The 19,734-nt window shown below is 36.2% G+C and overlaps 1 protein-coding gene across 2 annotated transcripts in view; it reads left to right on the top strand.

The window, feature by feature from the left end:
• The window catches only part of whrna (whirlin a), a 115,398-nt gene that overhangs the window by 35,831 nt on the left and 59,833 nt on the right, over positions 1–19,734 (top strand). For both annotated transcript variants that reach the window (XM_051093523.1, XM_051093524.1), the window contains exon 3: positions 15,701–15,922. In XM_051093523.1, coding sequence (XP_050949480.1) covers positions 15,701–15,922 — 222 coding nt within the window. The remainder of the gene's footprint in view (positions 1–15,700; positions 15,923–19,734) is intronic.

Here is a 19,734-nt window from a genome sequence, read left to right on the forward strand (position 1 = left end):
GCGCATGACTCAAGCACGTCTGCTCCTTCCTCTCTCGAGCCGGTGGGTGGACCATAATTGGACCCGGTTGAAAAGGCCACAAGTGACACTGACAAGCCACTAATGAAGTGATCTGGACAGTCAGCCCATCTTTATGTGCTCAACCTAACTGGCTGAACCCACAGAAAAGGAAATAACACTCTAGGAGACAGAAATCAGGGCTAGAAACACAATTACAGCCTGATTTCTCACATAAACACGTACCACAAAGCACAGTGTGCGCAAAAATGAAATAAGGGTTTCTTAGAAGTCAACGCTGCTGGATTCAACATATGCACCTCCTGAAGCGGACCGTGGTCTATTCTTGGAAGTCGCTGAAAAAAGCTACTCTAATAAGGCTGCTTTTTTAAATAAAGGCTGTTGTTGTCCACCATTACACTAATAGACCCATGTAGATATCCAAGAAAAGTGCAATTAGCATGGCTTCTCCCATAGGGTCAGACAATGCATAATGATCTGGGTTTTTATTCTTCTCCTTTCATGTTTCTTTTTTATCTTTTTTATATTAATTTGAATTATGATTTAAATAAATAGATAAATATGTATGTGTATATATATATATATATATATATATATATATATATATATATGGTTGAATTGAGGAGGTACGTCATTTCTGGACAAAGTTTATCATTCACATACTAATATTCAATACTAATCAAACCGACTGACACGCAAGTCTGTTACATGCTTTTAAGAGAGTCTAATAAGAATCATGCAGTGGTAAAACATCTGTTTAACCTTCATTTAACAGACATAACCGACTGTTTTTGTAACTCGTGTGTTTTTGACATTAACTTGTGTGTATGTGACAGTTTAAGCGCAATAAGACATAAAAGGGTACTCACATGACGTGTGACAGCTGCTTTCTGTGCGCATGCTTCGGATGTGTGCGTTCAGAAAACCATATATCATAAGTTTAAACTGTTATGGCTTTAAAATGCATGAATTTAGCATGATAGACATGATAATCTAAACCAAACAGATGTTTTTTGGCAAAATATCTGAGCTACGAGCTGTAAAGGCACAGCTCTATTCTGGAAAAGGGGGCGGGGAGCAGCAGCTCATTTGCATTTAAAGAGACATGCATGAAAACAGCATGTTTCTGCTTTCACTCAAAATAGGCATTTTCAAAATTATATAATAAATGATCTGTGGAGTATTTTGAGCTGAAACTTCACAAACACATTCTGGGGACACCTGAGACTTATATTACATATTGTAAAAAGTCGCATAATAGGTCTCCTTGAAATGTTAAAATGCTAGACTAATTTGTCATGGGTTCCCTCAAGGTATTTCTGTGGGGTTTCATAATGGCGTTTTAACAGAAGCCCTACAATAAAGCCCTACTGTGGTAAACATAATTTGTCAGTACTTACATATTCCAATAAAATGTACAGGTTTTTAAATCATGCAAACCTGTGACTGAACTTGATTGCATTTGCATTTAAAATCCACCTGTCTCACATTCTGAACGAGACCTTGATGTTTGATAAAACAACCAATATTAAGTACGCTACTATTACATGGCACCACTGGCTACTGTTTGGATCATTGTGTCAGGTCATGTTACTTTATGTGTGTGTGTGTGTGTGTGTGTGTGTGTGTATTGTAGGTAACCTTCCCCTTTGGCGGTGACCCAGGTGGTGGAGTTAATTTTACGCACAGGTGACCACTGAACGTACCAAAGAAAGCAGCCTCTGGCAGTGTAGATCCAGAGGCAACACTTCATCTTTCTCCTGATACACAAAGACATAAAAACAAAGTGTGAACTCATACCGCGCCCCTTAGAGGATGCTGAAAATCAGATCGGCATTTAGTGTATTGAAAAATAGCATCACAATTCCAGAAATAGAAGAAAAGAGAGTTAAAGGGCCAGTTAAAGGGCCAGTTAAAGGGATAGTTCAGCTAAAAATGTCATTAATTACTCACCCTCATGTCGTTCCAAACCCGTAAGAACACAAATTAAGATATTTTTGATGAAATCCGAGAGTTTTCTAAACCACTACCACCGGTTGAACCACTGATGTCACATGGACTATTTAAATGATGTCCTTACTACCTTTCTGGGCCTTAAACGTGGTAGCTGTGTTTCTGTCTATGCAGAGTCAGAAAGCTCTTGGATTTCATCAAAAATATCTTAATTTGTGTTCTTACGGGTTTGGAACCACTTGAGGGTGAGTAATTATTGACAGAATTTTCATTTTTGGGTCAACTATCCCTTTAAATGGTTAAAACTGAATCTCAAATCTGGGCCCTTGAGAAGCTCATTTTGAGTTTGTAGTGGTGTTTGGCTGCTCAAGGCAGGGTTGCAAGCAATGATAAACACTCGTCTTGATTCGTGCGATTTCTTTGATTTAAGTGTTATCAAAATCAGTGCTTTTCTGCTCTCTTCTCCTCTGCTCCTCATCTTATTACGAGAAAGAGTGATTAACTACACTTTTCTCGTAATAAAGAAAGAGTTCCATGCCTCTGTGTTCCCTCTCCAGTCCCAGTAGAGGAGATGGATGGTTTTGAGCCCAGGGTCAACAGCTCTTCCCAGCTAGCCATTCACACACACTCGTGCTATGGTCCCAGGGTCACTCTCTATCTTGCCAGCACAAGCAGAGCAAAAATAATGAACTGCGGTAACCTGTGCAGCGAGAGCTTGGGAACAGAGAGGTGAACTGAACTGTGGAAAGCTGTCACAACTATTGCAGACTGAAGAGAGGTATCTTCTCTTGTAAGCTACATTCTCGGGAGATTGAATATTAAATGATGATAATTATAAAATATCCTGCCCCAAATTCACATCATTGGTTGAGTCATTGTTGTTGTGTTGGCCTGGTTAAAATTCAGCAAACAAAGGGCCAGTTGTACTAACAGCTTGCGCCAGCGCAAACTGTCTTTTGCTGTTAACATTGTACTGTCAGGTTTTACTAAAGACGTGCAGTGAAGAATTAGCGCTGAAAAGGCGTGGACACTGTTATTTTTGCACCTGAACTTATTGAATATGCATTGTAGGAATTTCCCCTTCAAATGCAAAATTTATAGTAGGGGAGTATTCAAATGAATCACGCAATGCGTTTTACTAACGTTCGTGCTTGTCAAATTACTGATATTTGCGCCATTATTTAACGCCCTTAGTCTTAAAGTAGTCTTAAACTATTTTGCGCTTGAAATGACTGAAATTATTGTTGCTAGGAAGAGGCACCGTAGAGAGTGTCAGAAGAACACATTATTTGAACCTATTGTTTGCCAAGCCATGTTATTTTAATTTGCTTCAGGAAATAACAGACCACTTGGAACCCTCAACTAGAAGTTACACAATACCAGGTCTATCAAAACTTCTAGCAAACCTTCATTTTTTGACCTCCAGTTCTTTTCAATGTACTGTGGCTTCGTTATTTCTTTAATCTTTATTTGTGACTACGCTAATTTGCGCAGTGCTTGGTATATTGCGTTGGTCGATTATATGTAAATGAGATGTTGTGTCTGTGTTCTTTAATTTGCCCATTGTTAGTATATCACCTGCAGAAATTTCCCCTCCCATCAGCACTGTTTTGGAATTGCGCTCTCATGCTAATTTGCCCTGTTTAGTAAAACTGGCCCAAAATGTATTGGTAACAACACAGAATCACAGTGTTTATGCTTTTTAGTGTAAAAAGTGACTTACTTATAGTCTCTACGACATTTGTTCTCAACCAAGAGGTCAGGGCCCACCATGAGGCCTCAGCAAACTTTATAGATGACTTTTTTTTTTTTACTTATTAATTAATTTATTTTTTATTGAAAAACTAGAGTTCTCACAGTCTTGGAAAACCTGGATATACAAGGTAGCATGATTTTAAAAGTGATTTAAGGAATGTATAACATTTTATCAATTCAAGTTTGTTTGGGGTTGGGGCCAGATATTTTATCGGGTTAAAATTGTGAATAAAAATTATTTGTAAAAATTCCTATCTGGTAAATCACAAGTGACTGTAAAAGTTATATGTTAAAAAGAGTGTGAATCTTAAAGAAAAATGAAAATTTGCTAAAAATGCACTCACCCTTAAGCCATCCAAGATGTACATGAGTTTGTTTCTGCATCAGAACAGATTTTGAGAAATTTAGCATTACATGACTTGCTGACTAATGAATCATCTGCAGTGAATGGGTGCCGTCAGAATAAGAGTCCAAACAGCTGATAAAAACATCACCAAAACCCACAAGTAATCCACACAACTCCAATACATCAATTAATGTCTTGTAAAGTGAAAATCTGCATGTTTATAATAAACAAATCCACCATTACGTTTTTTTTAATCTTCAAACACTTGCTTCTGGCTAAAATACCATCCATAATTATGCTTCGTCCACTGAAAAAGTCCATCCCCTGTTGTCCTCTCATATCAAAATACATATTTGTTTAGAAATGTTTTCAGACTGCCTATTTCTCTCCTGATTCCTAAAATCAGGGAAATGACAGACTTCACAGGAATAAATCACCCAAAAATGAACGTTTTGTCATTTTTCTGTCACCTTTCATCTCAGAAGCTAATTCACACCAGGAGGTCCAAATGGAGAACAGGTCATGGACACATATTGTAGATATTTATTTATGAAATTTACCATTACATGACTTGCTGACTAATGAATTGCCTGCAGTAAATGGGTGCCGTCAGAATGAGAGTCCAAACAGCTGATAAAAACATCACCAAAATCCACAAGTAATCCACACAACTCCAATACATCAATTCATTTCTTCTAAAGTGAAAATCTGCATGTTTATAATATACAAATCCAACATTAAGGGTTTTTCTTTTATCTTCAAACACTTGCTTCTGGCTAAAATACCATCCATAATCCATAATTATGCTTCTTCCATTGAAAAAGTCCATCCACTGTTGTCCTCTCATATCAAAATACATATTTGTTTAGAAATGTTTTCAGACTGCCTATTTCTCTCCTAATTCTTAAAATCAGAGAAATGATGACTTCATAGGAAAAACTCACCCAAAAATGAACATTTTGTCTTTTTTCAGTCATTTTTCACCTCAGAAGCTAATATACACCGGGAGGTCCAGGAGCAAATGGAGAACAGGTCGCGGACACATATTGTAGATATTTTTTTCTATTTGTATCTTTCTCAATTTCTTCATCTTTCCCTCACTTCCAGGCAGAGAGAAAATCAGATAGCATTCCATAACCAAATGTATAATACAGCACTGCCGAGCGCTGCCGGTGGCACCGTTTGCCAACACAGTAATAAGATCTCACAGAAGAAATCTTATTTGAGTTTGCCCAACAGGACTACATCCCCCTGTTGTAATTACAGACTTTTCTTGTTATGCATTTCTGATCTATCAAACTGAGCTAGCAGAAAGAAGCTTGTCTATCCCACACAATATAAATGCCCATATGAATTTGTGGTATTCTAAGTGCTTTTATCCATTGTATAAAGGTCATACACTTGTGTTTCTTTGCTTTGAGGCTTGTGAATGCATTAGTTTGTGGGTCTCTAAAAGCATTTGCTCTGACATGTGGGACCAAGTATCCATGCTACGGCCCGTTGGGGAAAGCAGATCTCCTTTAGCGTGACGGCATTTGTAGTGTCTGGGTGAAGCTGATTATAGGAAATGATGCAACGGTAACATACAGCACTGTTTTTTCAGAATATAAACTAATTCTCAGATCTCATTCAGATGTTAGGTCCGTCAAGTCTTAATATCTTTTCCAATTTTGCTTGTCCAGAAAATTTATCTTGTTTTAAGGATCTTTAGATGGGTTTCAATGGAAAACGAGACAAAAATACTGATTAAGTAATGGATTTCGTACGGTATTTGCATACATTTGAGAGTCTGATTTGAGCTGTTTTTGCATTTTGAGGAGAGCATTAGTATGTTTATCCTGTCTCCTGTCAGATTTGATTTAGCTGAAACAATTCTCCTTGACGTAGACGTCTTCAACAAGCCCTGAGAGATCATGTTGTTTGCTGGTGCTATATTTGTATGTCCCGCCATGCTTTGTCTGTTTTTGTTGTTTGCAAAACCTCTTAAACTATTCTCTCATGTTTCAGTCAAAGAGTGAAAAATCTCCCTTAATCTTCCCCCTGATTCAAGCACAAAATCTGCCCTTAAGTCAATCGCTCTCTCTCTCTGTCTCACTTCTCTAGTTTCTATCCTTCTTGTCATCCCATGTGGTGGCGACCCCTGCTAAATAACTCATAAATAAGAATGAGAGATGAGACAGGAAGTTGGAAAGCAGGGAAGGGTGATAGATGAAAAGAAGGCTACGTAGAAACAGCGAGAAATGTTTGCTGTAGCAGCTCGGCGTAGTCCGATCGATCCGTCCGGCATAAGATGCCGCAGCTCTGGACAGAGCTGTTGAAAGATGTCAGTGCTGTCCAGAGCTGTCAAACTATATCAGACCTCACTGCCAGCAACACGTCATTCTCCACATGACGTTTCTGACAAATTCTGGCATTTAACTACTTAACTTTGAACATAATTCATTATTCTTTAGTGAGGAACTACTGTTAGAATTGCACTTTGTTGTGCCTGGTTTCTGATTAAAGAGAATAAATGAGAAATTGTTTCGTTATTGCTTTGGCAGATGAGATTTTGCTTATGCAGTAATGCCTAAGGGGAATGCATGACTCATGGCAGTCACAGGTGGACAGTCAGTCTGCTTGTCATAGCATGCTAACTGTGCTGGGGGGGAAAGAACTTATTTACAGCCAAAAAAGCAATTCCAATGCCTGGAAAATCGAGCTTGAAATGTTATATTGTAATCAAATCACGTTACTTTAAAATTTTACGTTCCCCAGCTTTGCGTTGCACTACAAGGGTCAAAACATAAGCCTAGATGCTTCAGTTAGCATGTTTGTCTTTATTTTTGAATATTTTTAAATGAATGTTTATGCGGCTGCACAAAGTGCTTGAATATCTAATGAGGCTGTGTTATTTCGTTTATCATTCATTATCTTTTGCTACCGCCTGCGCTAACCCAGGGTTGAAAGTGGCCTTAACTCTAGATTAAAAAAAAAAAAAAAGGTTAATCCTGGGATAAGCATAGTGTGAAAAAGCTTTGAGAAGGAGATTTAATCGAGAGCTAATGGAAACTTTTAATGGAAAGACTTGTTTCTTCCTTGGAAAACTCCAAGTAATCTCAAACGTGCCAGGTCTGTAATCAAAAGTTACAGATTTCAATTTGAACTCAGACTTTTCTCATCAGATTCTCCTGAGATCAAATGATCTCAGCTGTGGTATTCATATTAGATTTATAGCTTTATATTCACAATTACCGTTTTCATTTAGATCTGCTTTTGCTTGTAAAGAATTTTAGGAGAAGCATCTGAGAGTTACATGAGATGAATCTTAAAATTTCCAGATAATTTACTCACCCCTGTGTCATCCAAGATGTTCATGTCTTCCTTTTCTCAGTCAAAAAGAAATAAAGGTTTTTGATGAAAACATTGCAGGATTTTTCTCCATATATGACCCTTGACCACAAAACCTGTCGTAAGTATACAACTATATATTTGTAGCAAAAGCCAATCATACATTGTATGGATCAAAATGATTGATTTTTCTTTTATGCCAAAAATCATTAGGATATTAAGTAAAGATCATGTTCCATGTATATTTTTTACCATAAATATGTTAAAGCTTAATTTTTGATTAGTAATATGCATTGCTAAGAATTTCGTTTGGACAACTTTAAAGGCAATTTGCTCAATATTTAGATTTTTTTTTTTTGCACCCTCTGATTGCAGATTTTCAAATAGTTTTATTTCGGCCAAATATTAACCTATCCTAACAACAAGCGTAATAATAATAATAACAAGCTTATTTATTCAGCTTTCAGACGATGTATACATTGACCCTTATGACTGGTTTTGTGGTCCAGGTTCACATATAGTAGACCTCAATGGGTGCCAATGAGTTAAAGGTCCAAATTGCCGTTTCAGTACGGCTTCAAATGGCTCTACACAATCCCAACTGAGGGATTTGTCGAAACGATTGGTCATTTTCTAAAAAAAAATTCAAATTGATATGCTTTTTAACCACAAATGTCTGCATCCATGACATAGAGCATTACATAGTCACATTGGAAAGGTCACACGTGACTTGATGAAAGTACCGACCCAGTGTTTACAAAGCGAATGTGCAAAAAAAGTCAAACGGCCTTTACAAAAAAGGGTAAAACAATGATGTCGGACGATTTTAAAGTTGGAGGAGAAAACGAGATGGAGTTTTATCGCCCTACTCTACCGTTTTGAACTTAAGTACAGAGACAAATAACTAACCGTGATCTTTCCAACGTGATTATGTAATGCGTGAAGTCTGCATTTGCATGAGCATTGCAGATCTAGTGCAAGATGACCAGTTGTGGTTAAAAAGTAACTAAATTTGTATTTCTTTTAAAAAACAACAGATTGTTTCACTAGATAAAACCCTTATTCCTTGGCTAGGATCATGTAGAGCCTTTTGTAGCTGCATTGAAACTGCATTTTGGACCTTTAACCCGCTGGCCAACATTGGAAAAAAAAAAAATCCTGGAATGATTTCCTCAAAAACCTTAGTTTCTTCTCAGCTGAAGAAAGAAAGACATGAACATCTTGCATGACATGGACGTAAGTAAATGATCAGGAAATTTTTATTTAGATGTGAACCAGTCTCTAAGAATGAATTATAAAGAATCATGTGACACTAAAGACTGTAGTAATGGCTGCTTAAAATTCAGTTTTGCCATCACAGGAATAAATTACATTTTAAAGGGGTCATCGGATGTCCATTTTCCACAAGTTGATATGATTCATCAGGGTCTTAATGAGAAGTCTATAACATTGACTTCCAACGTTGGTTAAAATTTCTAGTGGTAGTGTAAAAAACACCCTTTTTATCTTGTCAAAATCAGCCCTTGTTCAGAGCGAGCCGTTTTTTGCATTTGCCTTTAAATGCTAATGAGCTCTGCTTGCCCCACCCCTTGCTTCTGTGGGGTGAGAAGCAGTACTGTTTACTTTAGCCGCATTTAGCCACGAAACTTCCTAACTAGCACATTATTAGGAAAGACGATTTGCAAAGATGCATAAAAAACCTTAATACTCACTTCTGCAGTAGGTGAAGCAGGAACACGATTGATTTGTGCAAAATAAGACGGATTTATGTAGATTGCTGGGCGCATTTCCTTAAAAAGTCTTCAGCGGCTCAGATATCAGGAGTAAATGACGACTGCTATGTTCATTATTACATCCAACAACAAAACACCTCAATCACCCAACCGGAGATTTTCTTATCTGCACCGGAGTCAAAATAATGGCGGTCGGACAGTTTATAGCTCAGTCAGGGCGGGTCTAAAGTAAGACGGTTGTGTCAATCAACTATCGTGGGAGCGGCCTTGGTTGGTGTGACGCCACACAGACAAGATGCTGAGACTGGCTTGATTTGAAAAAGGGGCTATTATTTATAAAGATTAAAAAAATACCACTGGGTGGATTTTTATCATTATAGGGTGGTTGTGTACACACACAGCCAACACACATTTATGTCCATGTAAAAGTGAGTTCCGTATCCGATGACCCCTTTAAAATATACTCAAATAGAATATAGTTATGTTAAATTGTAATGATTTTTCACAATATTACTTTTTAACTTTTAGGTCAAATAATTTATGTTCAAAGATCGTAACTCAGTGCTATATGAAAGAACTGTATATCTATTGGGATGATAAACACACCTACACAAAAACCACTATATGTGAGCGTAAGAACCGCCTCCGATCCATCTAATTGCACTACATTGATTCCTAAATATTTTATATTCATTATCCTCCTGGTTTTCATCCAGAATCGCATGCAAATGTCTCCTGCGCCCCTTCCCGCTCATCTGCGTAATCTCATAAACGCATTCTGAGCACACGGCACTCCTAACCAGACCCAATTACCCTTTGTGATCATCTAATTGGCCCCTTTTTGTTATGCTAAATCGAAGCAACAATCACAGATTGTCTGTTTATGTATGCGATTTCTGTTTGCTTCAGTATCCGTGCCAGCTGGTCACTGCACACAAGCGTCACACGCTCAAACATTCGGCATTTACGACTTGATTTCTCATTCTGCCCTCGGATGCTTTATCGGTCCCATTGGAAATGACAGTAAATAAACCAAATGCCTGGCAGCTCACTGCGAATGCGTGCTGGTGTTCATGTGAATTGGTAAGGCCATCAAGCTTAGATCTGAAATGACTTGGAGCAATTAGCTTTAAGTGTTCATGGCCTTTAAAGTCAATGTGAAATCAAAATTGACTCTATTTTCATTCCTAATGCACATTTCTAGTCTTATCCGTGTTGCTTCACCTCTAAAACATCACATTTGCAGAAGTAAAATGGGTTGCAAGTGTTTTATGTTGAGTTAGATGAGCTAACCCAACATTTCCCGTCTCTTTCGGTGGGATGAAACTTTCTTTTGTTATGTCCTTCCGTTCTTGCTTGGGGCTATTAATGCATTTTCCCACATTATTGGCATTATTGGCTTTCCTAAGGTGACATTGTGGCATATCATATGCAGGAGGCATTTGATAAGCTGCCTGTTTTCACTCCTTCTCCATCCCTCCATCTCCATCTCTCTCTCTCTCTCTCTCATCCAACAGTATTCGGTTACTCCACTCATTTGTTGACACACTCCATCAGACAGTGTCACAGTCAGCACTTTAGAGCAGCGATGGTGCATTAAGAATCTCGCTGCCAGGCGCTCTTTTATTTGTTAGTATTCACAGCAGGGACAAAGCTGTTTTTTATCTTCTCCTCTAGTCTCTTAAAGGAGTAGTTCACTCAAAAAGGAATATTATTTACTCGCTCTCATGTTGTTTCGAACTCGTATGACTTTATTTCTTCTGTGGAACATAAAAGGAAGAATTTTGAAGGATGTACTTGTTTTTTCCATGCAATTACAGTGAATGGGACTTGAATGATATAATGTAATATAATAAAATACACACTACCATATTTTTTTTTTTAAAGAAATTAATGCTTTTACACAGCAAGAACACATTCATTAATCAAAAGTGACTTTTGCATTTATTTAAAACATTTTTAAAGCATTTATGTTTGAACTTTTGAACTTTCTATCTCATCAAATAAAAAAAGCAAGACAGTTTCAAATAAAATGAAATTAAATGAAATTAAATAAAAGTTTGGGGGTCAATACTTTTTTTTTAAGAAATCAGTGCTTTTATACAGCAAGAACACATTAAATTATTCAAAAGTGACTGAATTTATTTTAAAAATGTTGCATTTAATTAAAAATATTTTAAAATTAATTAAAAGCTTTCTATTCATCAAATAATCCTGAAAAAAAGCTTCACAGTTTCAAATAAAATAAAGTAAAATAAAATAAATATGTGACATTTAAAACTGAAGAAATGGCTGCTGAAAATTCATGTTATTTTGTAATAATAATAATAATGCAATAATGTTTCAAAATATTACTGTTTTTACTGTATTTTTGATCAAATATGACTATAGAGCATAAGAGACTTCATTTAAAAACATATTTTGATTATGGTAATTTTTCTTTTGTGTCAAATGTTAGTCTGCAGTCATTATAATTTCAAAGAGCAACCAGTAAAGTTCTTTAACATTTCCATTTTAAGGAAGAAAGGAAGTCATACAGATTTGGAATAACATAGGGGTGCGAAAACATCAAAATGTCCCTTTAAGAAATTTGTATTCAGCCTTTCATATTTTCCCTTACTCATATTTTTTCCTGTTCACTCCAATGCGTCTGCATTTTATTTGTCTCTGCATTCCCCTATCCCCAAAAAACAACTTGTCACCCACTTAAACAAATCCTGGACCAGGCAAGAAACGAAACCAGATGCTTACGGACCAGATTAACTACTGAATAAATCCGAACTTTGGGCTTTGAAACATTTTTGGGGATTAACGAAGCACCACTGGTGTTTATTTTCGACGGAAGGAGTGACTCACGAATAAGCAGTTTTATTTTGTTACACTTCAGATCTGGACCACTGTATTTTACCATTCGAATAACTCCATAAACGTTCAGCAGAACTAGGTCAGAGATACGCAACAGAGCGCGCCTGCAGACACAAACTCCCTAACCGTTTCTGAAGTGCATTGCGAGGGAGTCTGAGCTGCATGGGAAGTAGATGCTGTGAAGCCATCCTGAGAACAGGAAGTTCTCAGAGTTCAAGCCAATAATAAGTTCTGGGGTTGTGTTGGGATGTGTGTTTAATGTCAGCTTAGTGTCTCTGTGTGTGTGTTGTAGAAGAGAATAGTGTCATTTTACACTCAGCTGAATTTAGCGGCGTCCCGCAGTGTCAGCTGAACTACACTTGATCTGTGGAGTGATAGTGAGCATAGCAGGCCATCAGAGACAAATGAGGCAAACACCACAGGGTCTTTCATGTTCCTTTGTATTTTATGTCTCTTAGTCTCGTGTAGCAAGAACTTCAGATTGACAGTAGAAGCTGTCTGGATACCTTGGCCGTTTTGAATGGCCAAGGCCTCCCCAAGAGTCCACATGACTGACAGGAAAAGCAACCAATCACGTTTCATTTTGTGCTGCGTCATGCTTAGGGGCGTGGAAATGTCCCCACAATAACCGTTGTGTAAAACTCTGGAACGTATTTTGAAGAGTACTTTACATACATTTGAGGTCAAAAGTTCACATACACCTTGCAGAATCTGTAAAAATGTTATTTTAACAAAACATTCTGCCTGGTAACAAAGATGCCGTGATGCCAAACCTCCTCAAGAAAGAAAAAAGTCGTCATGTTTACAACTGTGACATTGAGCGCTTATCAGAATCAACTAAATGCTTTTGCTTTTCAAAAGTATGTGAAATATAGTTGAGGTCAAAAGTTTACAGAATCTGCAAAAATGTTAATTTTTTTTACCAAAATAAGAGGGATCATACAAAATGTTATTTTTTTATTTAGTACTGACCTGAATAAGAAGATATTTCACATAAAAGATGTTTACATATAGTCCACAAGAGAAAATAATAGTTGAATTTATAAAAATGACCCTGTTCAAAAGTTTACATACACTTGAATTTTAATACTGTTGTTACCGGAATGATCCACAGCTGTGTTTTTTGTTTAGTGATAGTCCCTTGTTTGTCCTGAACAGTTAAACTGCCTGCTGTTCTTCAGAAAAAGCCTTCTGTCCCACAAATTCTTTGGTTTTTCTGCTTTTTTTGTGTATTTGAACCCTTTCCAACAATGACAGTATGATTTTGAAATCTATCTTTTCACACTTAGGGCTACTAAGGGACTCATATGCAACTATTACAGAAGGTTTAAACACTCACTGATGCTCCAGAAGGAAAAACAATGCCTTAAGAGCCAGGGGGTGAAAACTTTTGAAATTTGAAGGTCAGGGTAAATTTTAACTTATTTTGTCTTCTTGGAAACATGTAAGTATCTTCTGTAGCTTTTGAAGGGCAGTACTAAATTAAAAAAATGTGATATTTAGGCAAAATAAGAAAAATGTCCACATTTTCATTCTGTTCAAAAGTTTACACCCCTGGCTCTTAATGCGTCGTTTTAAAAATCCAGCCTTTAAGCGCTGATAAGTGTTCACTGTCACATTTGTAAACACAATGACTTTCTTGATCCGTGAGGGGGTTCGGCATCACAGCATCTTTGTTTCCAGGCAGAATGTTAAAGAACGTGGCACACACATCCCCCGGAAATTCTGTATTATTTAAGAAAAACCAGTGACGACTTCGAAACTCCTGAATTGTTTCTAATTTTGTGTGGCATATGCATCAGACGTTCAGCCAACGGTCTGTGGGCATGAGGTCTGAAGCTGAGACTATGGTAAATGCTTTAAGTCTGAACTGGTTGTATTGAATTGGTTTGATGAATTGGTGTGTTAAAATTATTCATATAAGCGTACTGCTTTTAAAACAGTTCACCGGTTCGTTTAAATTCTTGCACCGAACTTCCTACATCTCATTTTTATGAAATATTTAGTTAAATGCTCTTAGTCATTGCTCTATTTTTTTTTTTTTTAATTATTTTTGAGAGTCATCAGTTGCATTTAGTGTGTATAACCTGAACCCTGTGAATTTATTTATTTATGTATTTGTTTATCTGTATTAGTTTAATTTGTTTCTTATTATTTATGTGACAAGTCTTATTTTTGTTTTTATTAATTTTTATCTATTTATTTATGTATTTATTAATTAATTATTTTCAAAGTTATATATTTTTCACATTTTAATTACTTGTGTTGATCTGTAAATGTATTTTTTTTATCTCATGTTTATGTATTTATTTATTTTTTGTCTGTTTATTCATCTATTTATTATTTAGCATTTTTAAAAATATCGCCTCTTCAAATAGATTTAATCTATTTAGCTTTTTTGTTAGTAACATGTAGTGTTTAAAAGTGCTGTATGTAAACTGTTAATTGTACTTAAGCATAAAAATAATATGTTTCCAGATATTAAGGAAACACGCCAAATTTACATACTTTGAAAAACAATCCTACAGCCAGTTCATCAGCTTTGAAATGTGTTCCGTGTTGGAATGTCTGTTTCGGAATATCGGAATGGTTGTCTTTGTCTGTGTGACTCCGCCCACTGCCAGTTTAACCAATAGTATTTCGACACCTAGGGTTGCCAGAGAGTGAAAAACAAAGCGAAGTGCAGTAATGAAAGCCAGTAAATGAATTTGGTCAGAGTTCAATTCTACCCGACCTAAAGAGCCTGAGCATCCATCTAAAAACTTTTTTAACCAGTAGAATATTAAAATGTGGATAAATCAACTCTATAACTTGTGTTGTGTAGGCTTTGTCGCCTTCCATTGTCAACTGACCTTTCGTAAAGAGCTTGATTGACAGGTGATCTGGCCAATCATAATGCCGAATCGGCCATTTTGTCTGACAAACAAATCAGACAGGAGAGTAGATTAACTTCAGTGGACTTGAACAAAAAAAAAAATTGTGTGTATGGATGTCTTTCCGCATTTGAAATAAAATACGTTCTGATGTTCATTCATGTTTTTTTCATGCTTTAAGTAAAGCAGAAAAGACGATCGGTTCACGTGTCATTGATCTAATAAGGCAATACATTGATCTGTGCACATCAAAGAGCCACAAAATCGTATTTATTGTTTGAATTTCTTACAAAAATGACCTTGTTTTTAAAAGACCTTGTTTCATACCAAGTCAGTTTCCTCTTTTCTCTACGATGTATTTTTTTACTGCTTGAGAACATGATGTGTACTGTGAGAGCGCCATTGTTTGTCGGACATAGCAATGGTTACTAAGGAGGGCGTTTTTTTTGTGAACAGTCAATTACACTTTTTCCTCTTGCGTGCCCTCAATCTGGCAACCCAGCGTTAAGCCATATAATATTTTAAATCTGCAGTACTCATTTCAAACACTAGCTGTCAATATTACATACTGTGCATTTAAATACTTTAAACTGGGGGATTCTTGAGTTTGAGCTAAGCTTCAGATTCCAGATAGCTTTGTCAACACTATGTGCTATTTTGTTTGTGTGCGGCGTGAGTGTTGATGGAGCTCTTTATCTTATGGAGTGGAAATGTTAGCATTTTCGCATTTGACATTTCCATAACTGTCTCTGCCTTTTAACACTTAGCAGGCAAGCTAGACTGATTGTGCTGCTATTTCTCTCTGTCACTGTCTTTCTCTTTAACAGGTGCTGAAGGGCAGCAAAAAGCTCTCCATGTCAGTGCGTTCTGTGGGTCGGATTCCGGGCGGTTATGTCACAAATCATGTCTACACCTGGGTGGATCCCCAGGGGCGCAGCGTGTCCCCACCCCCCGACCTTCTGGCGGAGCATCGCAGCGCCACCCTGCGCAGGTCCAACAGTCAGGGCCGTAGCCACATGCAGCTTCTGCAGGACGGCGATGAGAAGAAGGTGAAAAAAGCATGCTTTAATTAAATTACAGCAGTAGGTTTCATGTGTTTACATGATGCTTATGTAATGAGGATATGACTAAACTCCAATAAAGACAGGAATATACACTATAGTTAAAAGTTTAGAGTCAGTAAGACTCTAAGTGTTTATCCTCACCAAGGCTGCATGTATTTAATTAAAAATCCAGTAAAAACTGATTTCTGTTTTAAAAATAGTTTAAAAAGTTGATGGCAATGCTGAATTTTCAGCATTTTTACTCCAGTCTGTCTAATATGCTGATTTTTCAGTATTACTTTTTTTTCTCTTTTTTTTGTGTTTGTGTATGAACCATACAATACATATTTTTTCCATGATTCTATGATGAATATGAAAAAAAAAAAAAAAAATTGAAATAGAAAATCATTTGTAGCAATGTGAAATTGAAAGCCCCCTTACTGAATAAAAGCATTTATTTCTTTATAAAAAAATACTGACCCCAAACTTGTTAGCAGTAGTGTATTTGTAGATGAACATATAACAGAATATTACTTTAATTTTACTTTTGATCACTTTAATGCATCCTTGTTAAATATAAGTATTTATTTCTTAAAAGAAATAAATACATAAAATAAAAATAAAAAATCGTACAGACTCCAAACTTCTGGACAGTAGTGTATTTGTCGATGAAAATATAACAGAATATTCCTTTACTTTTACTTTTGATCAATTTAATGCATCTTTGCTGAATATAAGTATTTCTTTCCTTTAAAAATAAATAAATAAAATAAAAAAATCTTACAGACCCAAAACTTGTGAACACTTATGTATTCGTCGATGAAAGTATAACAGAATATTTCTTTGCTTTTGTTTTTGATCACTTTAATGCATCCTTGCTGAATATAAGAATTTATTTCTTAAGAAAAGTGAAAAATAAAACCTAAAAAAATCTTATAAACTCCAAACTTGTGAACAGTAGTGTATTTGTCGATTGAAATGTAACAGAATATTCCTTTACTTTTACTTTTGATCAATTTAATGCATCATTGCTGAATATAAGTATTTATTTCTTTAAAAAAATAAAAAAATAAATAAAAAAAATAAATAAAAAAATCTTACAGACCGCAAACTTGTTAACACTAATGTATTTGTCGAAAAAATGACAGAATATTCCTTTACTTTTACTTTAATGCATCCTTGCTGAATATAAGTATTTATTTCTTTAAATAAATAAATCGACTTTTGAACAGTAGTTAATTTGTATGTGGAATAGTTTCTATAGGAGTATAATAGTTCATTAAGCCGTTTTGTACCTAGAAAATAATAACGAACAAACAGATAAATAAAATCTCCATTTACTCCAAGTGGGAGACAATGAGTCTAGTTATATCATAGTTATTGACATGCATTATAGATGGAGAACTTCTGATCATTTGCATGTGCAAGAGTCTTCAAACACTCAGTGTTAAAGCGGTGTTGTTTACAGCTCGCCAGCTTTAAAAAATGGCTGTCGTTTTAAGTGCTCTGCTCCCGTATACAGTAGGTTGAGTGTGGAAATGAGTTTCCACCGGTGCGTAAGAGAGGTGCGGATGAAGAATTTGCCTTGCCTTTCATGAAACGCTGTCTGTGCTATTGTTTCTGTAAACCAAAACTCTTATTTGTCCCAGCTGATGACAGCCTCAATGCTGTCGAAGTGTCAGTGGACCGCTGTCCTTTCCTATACGTCATCATTTATCTGCTGCATTTATCTGTGATCACCTCTGCTAGCTAATGGGCAGTAGCGCTTTAAAGCTAAACCTAATTTGGTTTACTTGGGATTTTTTCCTGTTACTTCTGATAAGCTTTTTGTGCTCATTTGATTTGATTAGTTAAAAAAAAACAATAGCAATTTGTGTGTGTGTGTTTGATTTGCATTTTACACAAGTCTTTCTGGTAAACATACACAATGTGTACTCAGCTGATAAACCCTTGACGCCGATGCATTTCCATTTAGAACAATACGGTCTATTAGGAGCAAGTCCAAACCGGCGGATTAGTGTTTTGAGCTAGGTGTCTTTTTATCAGAGAATTATTGAATATGTATAAAACATTAAGAAGCAGAAAATACAAGAGTCTGTTCCACAGTTACTCAGTCTCCATCAGACCTGAACAAAACTAAGACGTCTGCAGTTATACGCAGGTGCTCTGTTATGAATTTTAAGCAATATGAATTAAATATATAAATCAGTGAAGGGTGAGGGAAAAAATTGTTTTGTTTGCATGTCATTATTTGCCTAAGGAACTTTGAACACACACTGTTAGTTGGACAAATTAAGCAATCAATCACTGTACAGTGTCTATTTTGGCTGCTTTTAAATGTGAGAACCTTTTTCTGTCCGCTCTATAATTTTTTGTATTCTGTGCCAGAACTTGTTAAACATTCAGAGACCTGCTTGTGTTTGCGTGTAAAGCAGCCTGTGTAAAATATTTGGACACTTAAGGCACACTAAGACACACAAAGTTGCAGTGGTGTTCTGAAATTAGTTTTTTTTTTTTTTTAAATCAAATGTAAATTCATGTACAAGTTACATTACTAACAGAAAGAAAAAAGCATTCTATTTTATATTTTTACATTAACAATATAATCAATATTCTGTTTATTAAAGCCAAGTATGAACCTCATCAAGTTAGTGTTTTTAAGCATTTTACATTTATTCCAAAATGATAACTCAAGGCAGTAACAATTTAAAGGGGTCATGAAAGGGGTCTTTTTATTTTGTAATGTTCTCTGAGGTCCACTTATTATTACATTATCAAGACTTTACATCAAAAAACATAATTTAGAAGTAATAGGCTATTTTCTGTCCTGTTTTTACCTCACCTCAGCAGAATGCTTTGTTTGAATAAGTGTGGCTGATTGTACATTCAAAAGTAAACGCTCACTGCTATGATTGGTTAACAGCGTACATTCATTCCTCATAGATGGACGCCGCTGTGATTTTAAATAACTCAATACATACTGTATCAAACGATCTGTAAGAAGAGACAAAGCAATAGTGACCATGTAATGAAAACAGTTACTCACACTTTTGTTGCGTCATCACTGTCGGATCCAATATAGGCAGCATAGCTTTTCATTTAGTTTCAATCTTTTTGAAAATCCTGCGTTGAATTGTGTCGCTCCGGTTACTGGTGTAACCTCAGTTCCCTGAGATAAAGGAACAAGCATTGTACAAGCATCGCTGACGCTATGGGTAAGAGTAAACGAAACGGTGGTAAAAAGTAAACAAAGGATCGAGTTCTTACTGACACGGTCTGGAACTTCATTAAAAAGTTCATTCACTCTTTCCTAATATTGGGATCAGAAGGAAGGCAATGCAAACACTGTTTTTTCCCACAAATTGGCACTGCAGAGCATCGTGTTGTTTTCAGAGTCACCTTCATGTATAGACCTGCACATTCGCCTCTCCGGTAAACACTATGTGCGAACTGGTGGGCGTGGCTAAACAGGCAGCGATGTCGATCTTCTTTTGCGGAGGTGGTGCTTATCCACACTATTACATCATAGAGTAGAACATTCCAGAAGCTGTTGTTTCGGAAGACTGCCTTTAATATAAGCTGTTTTTAGACTAACGTTTTGAGTTCTGTAACTTACAGCATGTTTTAAAGTACAATGACCTCTTAATTTTGGTTTCTCAGTTCGTGACCACTTTAAACTGTATATTTTGTGAACTTATGTTCAGCTATTCTTTCTAATAGTTAACTTTTATCTATTAGTGAATTTTTCGGATCATCAGTCATCAAAGCCCAGTAAATATTGGTCACGGACATGGAGATTTACTTTCAATTTCACCAAG

The sequence above is a fragment of the Labeo rohita genome, chromosome 21, assembly GCF_022985175.1.
Source record: "Labeo rohita strain BAU-BD-2019 chromosome 21, IGBB_LRoh.1.0, whole genome shotgun sequence".
NCBI lineage: Eukaryota > Metazoa > Chordata > Actinopteri > Cypriniformes > Cyprinidae > Labeo > Labeo rohita.